At 29.8% G+C, this 13,260-nt stretch overlaps 14 protein-coding genes across 14 annotated transcripts; 8 read left to right on the plus strand and 6 right to left on the minus strand. All coding sequences in view use genetic code 6, as the record gives it.

Annotated features, from left to right (window-relative positions):
- Window positions 1-34: 34 nt before the first annotated feature.
- On the minus strand, window positions 35-1,024 carry SS50377_26607 (uncharacterized protein; the record flags this gene model as incomplete). Its single annotated transcript, XM_067910414.1, has 1 exon — window positions 35-1,024. The coding sequence occupies one exon, from the start codon at window positions 1,022-1,024 to the stop codon at window positions 35-37; it is 990 nt and encodes a 329-aa protein (XP_067763170.1).
- An 846-nt stretch (window positions 1,025-1,870) lies between these two features.
- Window positions 1,871-2,365, plus strand: SS50377_26608 (uncharacterized protein; the record flags this gene model as incomplete). The annotated part of the gene is made up of 1 exon (XM_067910415.1): window positions 1,871-2,365. The coding sequence occupies one exon, from the start codon at window positions 1,871-1,873 to the stop codon at window positions 2,363-2,365; it is 495 nt and encodes a 164-aa protein (XP_067763171.1).
- Window positions 2,366-2,493: 128 nt separating this feature from the next.
- Window positions 2,494-2,982, plus strand: SS50377_26609 (uncharacterized protein; the record flags this gene model as incomplete). The annotated part of the gene is made up of 1 exon (XM_067910416.1): window positions 2,494-2,982. The coding sequence occupies one exon, from the start codon at window positions 2,494-2,496 to the stop codon at window positions 2,980-2,982; it is 489 nt and encodes a 162-aa protein (XP_067763172.1).
- Window positions 2,983-3,310: 328 nt separating this feature from the next.
- SS50377_26610 (uncharacterized protein) lies at window positions 3,311-4,249 on the plus strand (the record flags this gene model as incomplete). The annotated part of the gene is made up of 1 exon (XM_067910417.1): window positions 3,311-4,249. The coding sequence occupies one exon, from the start codon at window positions 3,311-3,313 to the stop codon at window positions 4,247-4,249; it is 939 nt and encodes a 312-aa protein (XP_067763173.1).
- A 229-nt stretch (window positions 4,250-4,478) lies between these two features.
- On the plus strand, window positions 4,479-6,134 carry SS50377_26611 (malate dehydrogenase; the record flags this gene model as incomplete). The annotated part of the gene is made up of 1 exon (XM_067910418.1): window positions 4,479-6,134. One exon carries the CDS (start codon window positions 4,479-4,481, stop codon window positions 6,132-6,134), a length of 1,656 nt encoding a protein of 551 aa, XP_067763174.1.
- Window positions 6,135-6,351: 217 nt separating this feature from the next.
- On the minus strand, window positions 6,352-6,582 carry SS50377_26612 (uncharacterized protein; the record flags this gene model as incomplete). The annotated part of the gene is made up of 1 exon (XM_067910419.1): window positions 6,352-6,582. One exon carries the CDS (start codon window positions 6,580-6,582, stop codon window positions 6,352-6,354), a length of 231 nt encoding a protein of 76 aa, XP_067763175.1.
- A 140-nt stretch (window positions 6,583-6,722) lies between these two features.
- SS50377_26613 (uncharacterized protein) lies at window positions 6,723-6,992 on the plus strand (the record flags this gene model as incomplete). The annotated part of the gene is made up of 1 exon (XM_067910420.1): window positions 6,723-6,992. One exon carries the CDS (start codon window positions 6,723-6,725, stop codon window positions 6,990-6,992), a length of 270 nt encoding a protein of 89 aa, XP_067763176.1.
- A 457-nt stretch (window positions 6,993-7,449) lies between these two features.
- On the plus strand, window positions 7,450-7,824 carry SS50377_26614 (uncharacterized protein; the record flags this gene model as incomplete). The annotated part of the gene is made up of 1 exon (XM_067910421.1): window positions 7,450-7,824. One exon carries the CDS (start codon window positions 7,450-7,452, stop codon window positions 7,822-7,824), a length of 375 nt encoding a protein of 124 aa, XP_067763177.1.
- A 380-nt stretch (window positions 7,825-8,204) lies between these two features.
- SS50377_26615 (Clusterin associated protein 1) lies at window positions 8,205-9,491 on the plus strand (the record flags this gene model as incomplete). Its single annotated transcript, XM_067910422.1, has 1 exon — window positions 8,205-9,491. The coding sequence occupies one exon, from the start codon at window positions 8,205-8,207 to the stop codon at window positions 9,489-9,491; it is 1,287 nt and encodes a 428-aa protein (XP_067763178.1).
- Window positions 9,492-9,506: 15 nt separating this feature from the next.
- On the minus strand, window positions 9,507-9,755 carry SS50377_26616 (DNA-directed RNA polymerases I and III 16 kDa polypeptide; the record flags this gene model as incomplete). Its single annotated transcript, XM_067910423.1, has 1 exon — window positions 9,507-9,755. One exon carries the CDS (start codon window positions 9,753-9,755, stop codon window positions 9,507-9,509), a length of 249 nt encoding a protein of 82 aa, XP_067763179.1.
- A 66-nt stretch (window positions 9,756-9,821) lies between these two features.
- On the plus strand, window positions 9,822-10,802 carry SS50377_26617 (uncharacterized protein; the record flags this gene model as incomplete). Its single annotated transcript, XM_067910424.1, has 1 exon — window positions 9,822-10,802. The coding sequence occupies one exon, from the start codon at window positions 9,822-9,824 to the stop codon at window positions 10,800-10,802; it is 981 nt and encodes a 326-aa protein (XP_067763180.1).
- Window positions 10,803-10,812: 10 nt separating this feature from the next.
- Window positions 10,813-11,052, minus strand: SS50377_26618 (uncharacterized protein; the record flags this gene model as incomplete). Its single annotated transcript, XM_067910425.1, has 1 exon — window positions 10,813-11,052. The coding sequence occupies one exon, from the start codon at window positions 11,050-11,052 to the stop codon at window positions 10,813-10,815; it is 240 nt and encodes a 79-aa protein (XP_067763181.1).
- Window positions 11,053-11,096: 44 nt separating this feature from the next.
- On the minus strand, window positions 11,097-12,647 carry SS50377_26619 (uncharacterized protein; the record flags this gene model as incomplete). Its single annotated transcript, XM_067910426.1, has 1 exon — window positions 11,097-12,647. One exon carries the CDS (start codon window positions 12,645-12,647, stop codon window positions 11,097-11,099), a length of 1,551 nt encoding a protein of 516 aa, XP_067763182.1.
- A 214-nt stretch (window positions 12,648-12,861) lies between these two features.
- Window positions 12,862-13,140, minus strand: SS50377_26620 (Myb-like DNA-binding domain-containing protein; the record flags this gene model as incomplete). Its single annotated transcript, XM_067910427.1, has 1 exon — window positions 12,862-13,140. The coding sequence occupies one exon, from the start codon at window positions 13,138-13,140 to the stop codon at window positions 12,862-12,864; it is 279 nt and encodes a 92-aa protein (XP_067763183.1).
- Between the last annotated feature and the right edge of the window lie 120 nt (window positions 13,141-13,260).

The following is a 13,260-nucleotide window of genomic DNA, read 5'->3' on the forward strand; positions in this document are numbered from 1 at the left end:
AAAGGAAAGTGTAATTATAGTATATGTAATGATTTCACTTTTAATAATTTTGAAGTTCAAATTGTAATTCTAATATTTGACTTTCGTACTTAAAACATCTATCTTCAAATTGTTTCTTCTGTTGAAGGTTAGCTTGTTTCAATTATTTAACGTCTAAATGAAACTGAGTTTCCAATTTTTACTATTTGTCAATTTAAGAAGTTGATAATCTATCTGTAGCACTGCTCGACCTGTTGAGACTTTTTCTTTAATAGTTTTTGTACTCTTCTTCCATATTAATATATTAGGCTTTAACGTCCCCTACTTCTTTTTTTAAGTTGTAAATTTCTATTTTAAGTTTTTTATTTTCATTAGTAACTTTTTCAAGTTTACCCTAATTTGAAATTGCATCTTATTTCTTGTTTTCATAAAAATCTTTAATTCGATTGCGCTCTCCGCTAACTATTTCTAATTATTACTACAAAGTTTGAATTTAAAGTTTATATCTAGAATTTTCAGCTTCATATTACTCTTATAATACATTATCTCTTTGAATTTTATTGTTATCAAAGGAATCTTTATTGTTCTTAATTTTTTTCTATAACAATTCTATACAATCTTGGCTTTATTTTTGCACATTTACAACCTTTTTATATTCATCTTCTAGCTTCTTAAGCTTATTCTCGATTCTTGCTCTACCAATTTATTCTTATTTCAGCTTTTTTCTATGCCAGTCTATTTCTTCAAGCTACTCTTTAAATTGAGCATTTTCAATTTTTAATGCCTCTAATTCACCAATTAATGACTAATTTTAATTTTATAGTATCAAAATTTCGCGTTAGGTTTCATCAATATGTGTGCTTTCTAAAATATCAGGATATGCGGACTTTTCTGCCAAAATTCCCGGTGTCGGAGGTACTGGAAGTTGTGGCTTAATTGGTTTGGTAGGTCTTTTAATATTTATCTGTGAGGATAACTGTTATGGAACAGCATCTTTTTCAAACTATGCTATCATTGCTTTCAATTGGTCCTCAGTAAAATTCATTTAGATATTAGTTATTAATCAATTTATTATATTATTTATAAATATTATATAAATTTATAATGGAATTCCTTATTTAAGATCTAAAAGATTAGAGATAATAGATAGATGTTGCATTATTTAATTTTAACAAATAAGAGGTAGAACTACTGCGGAATTTGATACATTATTAATTAAGTTATTATTTAACGACAATAGAAAAATTTATTATTCATCATAATTAGATAACTTAAATTCAAGTTACGTATGCAAAGAAGTCTACCACTTTGTTTTTAACGAGATTATATGAGAAAATTTTGAAAAAATCCAAAAATTGTATAAATACTATTATTCAAATGATATATTCATTGAACTTAAAATATAAAAATACATCATCTAATGTGGATCTAATTTTATATGATTCTACATATTCATGCGTTAGTATGTGTAGAATCATTTGTTTTATGAACGACCACTTTTTATTATCTCCAATTAGTATTGTTTTAGGATATCACAATAAAATATTTCATTGCTGGTTATAAAAAGATAGTCAACATTTTGATGCTGTCAGATGTGTATAAGATGGATAATTAGTTTATATAAAAGATATGTGTAGGTAGAATTATGAGATAAGCTAGTAAATATAAGACATAAAGTAAGAAAATAATATATGATTCAATTATATTTAATTAAAATTAAGAATAATTAATTATTATTACGCAGATATAAGTAAACTTTAAAACATCAAAAACTAAAAACTAGGCTATAAATATATTGTTATTTAATTTCATCGATCTTTTAATCGTATATTATTTTAAATAAATATTTTTCATTATATAAGTGTATTTCTACAATTGTTGTTCCTACAAAATGAGGAGTAATAGAAACTCCATGATTAATTTTCAGGCAAAGAACTCTGCCAAAAGTAATGAACGAGCAGTAATAGATAATACTATGTTTGTGATGCCTTCATTCAATTAGAAAGATAAAGACGATGATAATACCGTTAGCCCCAGTTCATCTATTGTTATCAACTAAAATGCCTCCCCTATACCACTATTTAGATCACCCTCATTCAAATAGGATATGAAACCAGTAAAATAGTAATAGCCAACTCCAGTTTTAGGCTTCAAAAGTTAAGATGAAGAACTTATCAGTCAGATGAAACTTTAAAGAAGATTGTCTTTGGTTGATGTTAAAAGTACTGTTATTATTAAAGATTGGTAAAAGGGCAATGAATATATTCCTAGATGTGTTCTTGACTAAAATTTAGATGCAGATCTCAAGATTATAGAAAGTGAGAAACCTAGTAAAAGACATAAGGCTGACTTCTGGAAATCTTGCAATGGGTTATTTGATGACTGACTATTTAAATAAAGTGATTGGGTGTTAGTTTTAAGCAATAATATATATATTTATTCCTAATACAAACTTTGGTTTTAGTTATCTTAAATATATAAATTGATTGACATTATATTATATTTATTTTCAAAATGTAAAGTAGATCTAGTATACCGGAGACTTCGTAAGTTATAACAGAAATTTACGATGATATTTATACAACTGCCAAACTCTAGATAAATCCAAAATTATACCGTTCATAGACTAAGTATCAGTATAAAAGTGACGTTTCTGCACTTTAAAAGAACTAGTTTGATGAACTATTCAATTCAAACATTACCAATAGTTCTTAATTAAAATAAGAAGAGAAGTTTTTTGACTCCCAAAGATTGCAGCTGGCATCTTTCAAATCAAAACCAGTTAATATAAATTCATAAAAATAGAAGTCGAGGACATAGTAAGTTTTAGATTTAACAATTATTCCATCTTCTTGTGTATTTATGTCAAGAAATCGAAGATATTGGGTTGATAGCTCTTAAATAAATTAAGAGAATTAAGCAAAGACTTAAATTTTTAGAAAGCAATCTGCTATGATTTTTGGTGATATGCATAAGAGCTTAAATGATTAAGATTATATATGAAAAATAGTTTATTTTGAAAATAACGTGAGATTTATCTTCAATAAACGTGATTTCGTATATATTTTATTATACTAATTAAATAATGTTTTAAAAAATGGAAATTCCACACGCCTCAAGATCCCCATTATTTAATACCTAATAACCAATCTAACTTAATCATTATTAGAAATCTTAATCATTGTTTTTAAATCATCTCTTTCTTGAAACTATCAATGTGGATTAGTAAAAAATTGTTGATGCCTTCATATAACTTTAGTAGTTTATTCCAATTTTAAAGACAAAAATTGATAAAAATGATACTATTACATTCATATCAAATCCATATCCTATGACTAAAACTCCTCATCTTTCAACGGCCGAAGATAGTATGAATTTTGTAAATGAGAAATCTTTTAAAGAAATTTAGACTAAAAATCTTTAAGGATATTTTTCATAAGGCAAAACCTCTTATTTTCATATATTGGTTAACTAAGCTATATGTGATTCCGAAGGATGTTTCATTATAGCTAAAGAATTTTTAAAATTACTAAATGGAGAAAATATTGAGTTTCATGAACCAGTATCTTTGCCTGAGTTAATTAATTTTGATATAGGAGAATAGATAGACTTCCCATATACATTCAATGTGGTTAAGTATTTATTTAAACATCAACCTAGTAATAAGAATTAACTAGAATTTTTTATTGCTGAATTTTCAAAGGAAGAAACCGTATTATTAGAAAAGTTTTGCGATGAAAATAATACTTAATTGCATATTTTTTGTTAGCTGTCCAGTATTATGTGCAAATTATTTCTGGATAAAACTACACATTGGAAATATGGATTATGTTTCTAAGAAAATATAAATGCAATTTAAAGGATCTCTGCAATAAGTGAGAACATTATCATGCAGATTGAGAGAAGCGATCTAGAAGGAGATTTTATTAAAGTTGCATAAGAGGTTTCCGAATAATATTTATCATTGAAAAAAGATAATTTTGATAAACATATTAATATATAAAGAAACATAGTTTATTCAGGTGCTAAATTAGAGCAAGATAGTTTCTGTAGCGATTTCACAAACTATTTTGGAGATATTGAATTAAACTGTCTGAATCATAAAATTGGTAAAGTTAATAAAGAAAAATATGTTAATATTGAAAGTCAACTTTTCTGTGCAAAGTCTTAGGGTTAACTTTATGGTGTTTTTTGCAACTCATAACAAATGACGGAAAGTTAATAAGTTTGTGATTCATGGAAGAGATTTATTCTACGAGTTATAATTTGATATGATGAGTTTTACAGTTCTTTGAATATTAACATTAATGTTTATATTTAAATTTAATAATTTATTATGTATCCAAAAAACAATCTAAGTTTACCGGAAATCATAAAAAAGTTATATATATAAAAAGTTAAAATAATAATTAAAATAATATTAGGATATCTATACTTTAATATTATATAAGTTTAATAAAGATTTGCTAATTATTAAATCAAATCCACTCCTTCATAGAATGCCTCTTGAAAACCGCACTAATAATAAAGACACAGCATTTACTACAGAAGAACGCAAGGCCAAAAAAATTGTAGCTCGTCTGCCGTATAAAGTAGAGACTATTGAACAGTAATCTGCTCGTGTTCACACCTAAATGAACCACTTAGAGACACCCATTGAAAAATGGATGTATCTTACTCGCTTATAGGAGACAAATGAAACTTTGTACTGTTATTATTGCTTAAACCATCTTAAGGAGGTTCTTCCCGTTGTATATACCCCCACTGTCGGTACCGCATGCAAAACATACTCAGACATCTGGTAGCAGTGCCCTCGTGGTCTTTATCTTAATAGGTCACACTAGGGTTAAGTCAAATCTATACTTAAGGATATGAACTACACCCCTCAGATTATCGTTGCTACTGATGGAACCCGTATTCTTGGCCTCGGTGATCTTGGCACTGGTGGCCACCAAATTTGCGTTGGAAAATTAGCCCTTTATACTCTTGGTGGTGGTTTTGCTCCTGAAAAGACCCTCCCCATCAGCTTTGATTTTGGCTGTAACGTTGATGAGATCAAAAACAGCGAACATTATCTCGGAATTCCGGAGCCACGAAACAAAGATGCTGTCTATTATGCAATTATCAAGGAAACTATTGATGCAGTTCACGAGTTATGGCCTGAATGTGTTTTCTAGTTCGAAGATTTCTCGAATGATACCGCTTTCGTTTTGTTGGAAGAGCACAGATCTCGCGCTAAACATCCAGTTTTCAATGATGATATTTAAGGTACTGGTTGTATTGCTGCTGCCTCTTTAGCCTCTGCTTTGAAGGCTTGCTCTGTTAAAATGGGGAAGAAGGTTACTGCTCGTGAATAGATCTACGTTTTATACGGTGCTGGTGCGGGTGGTATTGGTGTTGCAGATAACATCGCTATGTTGTCTGTTGCAGAAGGTGCTACTGTTGAATAAGCTAGAAAGTAATTCTACGTTGTTGATACCAAAGGTCTCATTACTAAGGATAGAGCTGATTTCAAGGATGGTTCCATGGCTTCTCACAAGCTTAACTATGCTCGCGACGATGTTAGCAATAGCGGTCATGTTACTCTTATGGACGTTATTAAGGCTTTCAAGCCTACTACTCTTCTTGGTCTTTCTACCATCCCTAAATCCTTTAACTAGGAAGTCATTGAGACCGTTTGCTCTTAAGTAGCTCAGCCCCCTATTGTTCTCGCCCTTTCTAACCCTACTGTTAAGTGTGAACTTACTAACTAGGAGTGTTATGATTTTTCTAAGGGCAAGGCTTTCTATGCCTCTGGATCCCCATTCCCACCTGTCAAAACTACGGATGGTAAGTTTATTGAAACTGCATAATGCAATAACTTCTATTGCTTCCCTGGTATTGGTCTTGGTGCCCATCTCTGTGCTGCGTCAGAAATAACTGATCTTATGATAGTTTCTGTTTCCAATGCCATTGCTGACTGCATGAGCGAGACTGAACTTGCTTCTGGATAATTATTACCTAAGATTGAAGAAATTCGTGAAGTTTCTGCAAAATGCGCTCTTGCCATCATCAGATAGGCTGAGAAAGAGGGTAAGGCCACTAAGAAATTGCCTACTTGTGATAATGAATTAATGAAGCTTATCAAAGAGTCTCAGTGGTAGCCACGTTACTGATTTTTGCTCTTTTTATATTTTGTAAATTAATTTTTCTAATCCTCTACTAATAATCATATAATATTAGCCACTGCAACAGTTTCTTTAAGGATAAAAATATACTCGAAACTCACTAAATATATATATAATTACCTAATTTATACAAATTTTAAGTTTCCATTAAAAAAGTTTTATGATCTCAAAATATTTTACATCTGCTTATCATCATTCATTGAACTCAGATAGTTGAAGCTGCAACCTTAAGCTTTTTAACCAGTATTTTCTAGATAAGCTTAGTACTTATATGGTCTTAATTTTCCATGATTCTATGCATATTTTTGATATCACAGTCATAAAATTTTTCTATCTTAGTGAGCTTAAACTGAAGACCTTATAAATACCCTGTAGTATGGTCTAGCTTATTTAATAGCTCCATTAAGGATAAGGTTTAAACTAACTTTACCGTCATTTTGAGAAACTGAGGAAAAAGTCAGTGCTATAAAAATATACAACTAGAATGATATATTTTTGAATAGAATCTTAAATATTTTTATATATATTTTAATATAATATTATATATAATATTTTTCAAGTAAAATTTAAATTTTAATGACTTAGTCTTTAAAAATCACAGATCTTTCGCTTTCACCTGAGACTAGCACAGACAGTACAAAATAATTAAGACCAATCAAATTACTGTATCAGTAAAAACTTAAATCTCGTTAGTAAAGTTTTGATGGAGAGTAAGATATAATTACCCCAATTTAGTCTGGAATTGAAATACCGGCCGGCTTACCAAAAGATAGCTTAAAGTCTTTCCGTAAGTACACGAAAGTGGTAGTTGAGTAGGATGAAAACGAGTTAACCTTTGCAGAGTGAGTTTTATCCATTTGCGATAAGTTATTTTTATCATATGTTTTAACTATGCATTGTGAATTAATAATTACGTGTTGAGTACAATTTATATCAGTGACCACAACTAATTGTACTAATTTATCTGCTACTGCTTTTTTGTGGGTTATTTACAATTCTAAAATACTAAACCAGTTATAATTAGCATAATCGGAACAATATATTATTTCTTTACCTAATTTTCAGAGATTTTGTTACATGTAAGTATATAATCCATTAATATGATAGAGTATAATATTTATAAAGAACACAAGCGTCTATTGACATTTAAATGTTTTTTCAATATATTATCGATAATAATTTTATTAATTTTAAACAATAAACATGTTTATTATAGATAGTTTAAGTCTTTATGTTCTTAACGATTAATTTAGTGTACTAAATATAAATAAACTATTATATGATATACTGCGATAAATTTAAAATGAAAGAAAAGACATAGTTTATTCCTGATTACTCAAATTATCACGAACTCTCTCAAGATGATCAAAGAATGTGGCGCTTTACTAATTTGTATAAAATGACTTAAGATCAGATTATTGATTTTTACGAGGCATGCATTCTACCTTTAGAAAGCGACGAGAAATTAAAGTAGGCGATATTCGAAGAATTGAGAGCCGATATGCCAAAGGCACTATTAATGAGAGAAGAATTACAGTAAGAGCTAGATGATATGAAATAGCGAAAATTATAGTTTGAAAATGCAAAAAAGGACGCTGAAACTGATGATGTAAAGAGTATATGTTATACTGACATTATGTAAGAGGAAGAGTAACAATAGATGGAATTAAATGAGTGAGAACAATTTAAATTTATTAATATTATTTTATATTATATTTAATATTTTAATATTTTTCACTTCTTCGAGAAAATTTGTGCTTAACCGCTGTTATCACATCTGCAGTAGATAACTTCTTGAATGCACGCATAGATTTTGATGTATACTTACTTAGTATTATCAGCACATTTTCTAAATATTTATTTTGATTTTATATACGTAAAATCAAACATGTAAGTTACTATCAACTTTCATTATAAATTACAGTATATAATTAATAATAGTTGAGTAAAATTTATATGAATAAACGACCAAAAATATCATTTTATTTTAATGAAAAATGTAGTATTATAATATATTATTATCAACTTAATTATAATTAATTACACTCCAAATTCCGCATGTCATACTCTGAGACAAAGTAGCTTACTCATTTACTATCATAACTTAATTTTACTGTACCTGTGTCATTAGATTCTTTTAGAGTTCCTAATTTCCGTTTAACAGCTTAAATTCTGTAGTTTTTGTTATCATTGGCACTACCTGACGTTTAGTTATCACATACTATTACTTCATAGGAAGACCGCGTATATTTTGTGACAACTGCTATTTAAGTAGCTCAACAAAGACTCCATTTAAAACTTTCAGCTAGAAGACTTTATGCTGCGGATTCTAATGCAGTACGTGAGCTCTTAAAATTAGCAAATGAGCTCTCAAAATATCTCTATCTAAAACCAGAGGTGTTAGAGGTAGAAGGGCTGTTCGCTGATTTAACAGGTATTGCTGGGGATTTACGAAATGTGTCATCAGACCTTGTAGAGAAGTCGACATAACTTCTTATCAACCTCAGAAACTCAGGAGATAATGCAGCATAAGTAATTAATTAAGCATTATTAAAGTAGCCTGATGTGATGTAGCTATAGCAAGCTGTATAAAATAGGATCAATGCCCTCTCCGAGGAAACTCGAAGATTTGATGAAGATATGACAACATCACGTAGAGAAAAAATACACTTGTAAGAGTTATTAACTTAAAAGACTTCAGATATCTCGAGAATGTAAGACCGTTTAGACTCTATTAGAACTGCTAAGCCTCCTTTCATTGCTGAGCTTGAATAGGTTGAGTCTGAGCTAACTAAAATCCATAATGAATATGCCAAAAAACATCGCTCTTTATCATATTTAGAGTCTTAGCTTAAATTCTCAGATGCAAAATAGAATAGAAAGCGTCAGCTTCAGGACTAGGGGCGTAAAAATTTGATCGATATAATAAATAGGAAAGAAAAGGAAGATATTATTGGAGGAGCAGTAGACCCTTTCATGGTCACGCCAGCACCTAACAAATCTGAGCCTGCTAGACCTATTAACATCATGGAGTAATAAATTCCTGAGGATGAAGAGGAGGAGTACGTTTATGAGGAAGAAGTTGATGAAGAAGAATAGGAAGTTGAAAAGAAACCTTAAGGTAGATAGGCCCCCGTTATGAAGGAGGAAAGCGAAGAACTAGTGGAAGAAGATAATGGTGAAGAAGAATATGAGGAAGAAGGAGAAATAGAAGGGGATGACGCTTTAGATGAAGATTTAGATATAGCTGAAAGTGGAGATGAAGTTGCTGCTGGTGGAGAAGAGTTATATGAAGGCGAAGAAGAAGAATACGAAGAGGTTGAGGAAGGCGTTGAGGGTTTCTGATTCAATATAAATTTTTCACATCTGATCTTTCAATTATGTTAAATAGTCATCAGCTATTTATCCTAATAATTAGGCCGCTTATAGTACTGCTTTTACTGAGCTAACACCTTCTATGGTTTAAACTCTTAATTAAATAGACTCTTCAGCTGGGTGAGGAACATCATATCCAGCTACTACAACATCAGGATTTTACTATAAACAAAAAGTAAGCGCATTTCCTAGTGTATGATCTTCATCTTAGAAAACAAAAGTTTTAGCAGACATTAGAAGTGAAAATAAAAAGATATTATTTATATGAATATATTGTTTGTAATATATTTCCAAAATTTAATGTCCATATAATTTTCAAACTAAGGGATTACAGGTACACATCCTTTTTTCTATCAAAGACCTACCCGCCCATTTGATTGGTAAGAATTTGCATCAAGAGATATCGATATGATTTGTAATAATTCAGATATTTAATAATTAGGACCACTTATTCAATCGCTAGTACACGGTGATTTAAATGCATCATTACAAGGAATTAATGTTCCTGCATGGGTTGGAAGAGTTTTTTAAAGTCAATAACTTTTTGCTTAATATTTACTTTATGTACAAGAATAATTATAAATTTAACTTCAACAACCTAGAATCGGTGAAAAAGAAAACGAAATGTAAGCTTAAATCAATGATTTGAAACGTTAGCTAAAAGCTGAGAGGCAGAAACGGTAAGCAGATACAATGATGTTAAGACTAGCAAGTTTAAAACCAGAATTAGTAGAACATATGCCAAGATGTTTAGAATGTGGTAAAGCATTTGGAGACTATTAATTTTTAGTTAGTCATTATATGAGAAGGCATCCAGGATGTGAGATACCACCACCACCAATGCCTACTATTCCTTTTGAACTTAAATGCAACCATGAACCAGTAAGGGAGATCATCAAAGAAGTCATTGTTGAAAAACCTGTTTATATTGAAAAAGAAGTCTAGCCACCTAAACCTTAAAGTACATCGCAGACGGAGTCTGATATTTTTTTAACCGCTAAAGAACTAAAGTAGTAAACAAATTTCTCAGATGAACCATTAATTCTAAACTAAGGTGTTTATTAATCCTCACCTCAATTTTTCTAAACTGGAACCTATCACGCAACGCCAGCATAAAACTCTTAATTTAACGCAGGGTATAAGCTACCAAATAGTCAATAACTTTCAAATATTTAACTAGGTACGTATCGTCCAGATGATGATTCATTTACATGCGCATTTCAACATTCTCCTGCGGAAATTGCTGCGATAAGGGCCTAACTAGAAAGGCAAATATAATGAAGCAGATTTTTCACTTTAATTTTTAAATTTCCTCATCAATATTAGGGTAAGATTATTGTATTTATTAGAACACTGTTTCTTCGCCATATACATCTTCTAATGGTTAAATAACGAGAGAGTAAAATACTGAGATCTGGTCATCTGTCATCTTAGGGATTTCATTTTTTAGGAAACTATTCTTATCTTCCTACGGCATACGGGCGTAAATCCTCGGATCGCGCATAATTAAAGCAAATTACTCTGCATCCATTTTAATAATTTTAGTAAATAATACTATATAATAAAATTCACTAATCATTCTTTTGCTTTTAGAGTAAATTTCTTTACCTAACTAGGTGGTGGTACCCGTATTTCCACTTTCAGCTCAACATCATATCCCCATAGTTTACCTAGTTTTTCCCGTATATTATCCTTTTGTTAGTTAAAATCTTCTGTTTCAGTAATAAACATTCCAATAGTCTCCAATCTAATTTAATTCACATTATAACCTTTAGATTAACTGATAACTTTACATGTATCATGCAAATTAAATAAATCTAACTCAATATCGATATCATTTAATAGATCTTCCACTTCCTCATCAGATTTAAAATAGTCTAATTTCCTTACTAAAACTTATTAGCAAGTATCACTTTTATGACTCAGAGATTTCTACGCTATATAAAACTAATTTTTTCGCTCCGGTTATTTACTTTTGCTTACTTAAGCTTGATTTACTACATCAGCAACACAGCTCTCTAACAACTAAAAAAGCTTCTATATAACATCTTTTTCATTGTTATGCTGAAAACTGACAATTTCACCATATTCATACCTAAGTATTTTACAATCAAATTGACGTTTTTAACTAATTATTTCAAATAACAGATTTTAATTAGCATTTTTTGTATTGAAAATGACATTGGCAATATCGAAAATAGCTTTTTTAATATCATCTTTTGTAATCTAACTAGCAAACTACCAGTCCTAGAAAAAAATATTTTTCTTTCCATTTACGTAAGGTTTTACAATTAAAATTCTTTTATTTGACAACTTACCTTTGTAAAAACTTTAAGCTTAACTTCGCGCGAAACGAATATATAATGCGTTAAATAATAATTACATTTATGGTGATAAATCTTCCTAACTCAAATCTAAGTCTATTTCATTTTAACCTTCTAATCCTAAAAAATTACAAATGAATTTAAAAGTTGAGTTCAAGTCGGAAATAGACAATGGCGCATTCCTGAGTGCTGCAGATACCTTTAAGAGCTACTTCACTGTAACAAACGTTGTATTAGTTTCAAAATAAACTGGATCAGTTTGGGGCCTTTTAATATCGAAGTTTAGAAAAGTTGGTGGTGACATTCTTGCCCCGCTGATATGTTTTTCCATAAATAAAGTTTTTTATCGCGGAATGGGTTCTTTAAAAATTAAATTTTCTATCTATATTTTGAGTGATTCGTAAGATAGATTGTAGTAAGAGTATATTTCATTGTTAAATTTATCATTAGGCGAAATATTGAGGCATGTCCACTTGATTGTTGCAAAAGATGTATCTTTGATTTCTGAGAGTTACAAGTTTTATAGATTTGGATAAAGCTATATTAAATATGTAAGCTAATCTATTATAGTGTCTAAATATGGAGGACAATCAAGTTCAACAATTCCAAATGGAGCTTCTATTTTAAGATATATTAGATTAGGGATAAAAAATAGTGGTTAATTATTAATTAGCGCGAGATGGCCTTATGGTCTATCAAGGAACTTAAAAAATGATGATATTGGTGCTGAATGTGGATAAGCAGAATGGGGAATGACATCTAACACTGGTGTTAGAGCCTGAAGTAAGGAAGAGTAGTCCATTTCAAGTGGAAGGAAAAAATATATTTATATATTAATAATAATAAGCACAATTGGATGATAAGGTTGATAAGTAATATATGTAAACAATAATGATTTTAATTTTTATATACATAAATAATAATTCGCAATATATAATACTGGGTATAGTAGCATTTAGAATAAATTTTCTAAAAGAGTAAAATATTATTTAAAAAGAAAAGGAAACTATCACTGATCAATCTAAACCAAGATTGAAATCGTAATTAATGGTGTATTCATCTTCTACAAAATTTAGTAGGGGTAAATAAAGCATATTGAATTGCTTTTATGGCTATTCAGATGAAGTTTTACTTCTTTATGTCCAGAGATCAAAGCATTATCTAGGTGTCTTACTAACTTCAGCAGATATTACTTTCCAACTAATTCTAGTCTTTCCACAAGATAGTTGAGAAGAAACTAGGCTTAGCATTTTTTCAATTTGAGGTTCTGTCCAACGTTAGTACGTACGTTTCATTTATTGAACACATAGAATATCGATTAATTACTATTAATATTAATACTATTAAGTAGCACATTATTTTTGGCAATAAAATAAAATTTGTAGTTATGATCAATTAATTTTGTGTAAAGTATG

The sequence above is a fragment of the Spironucleus salmonicida genome, chromosome 6, assembly GCF_000497125.1.
Source record: "Spironucleus salmonicida strain ATCC 50377 chromosome 6, whole genome shotgun sequence".
NCBI lineage: Eukaryota > Fornicata > Diplomonadida > Hexamitidae > Spironucleus > Spironucleus salmonicida.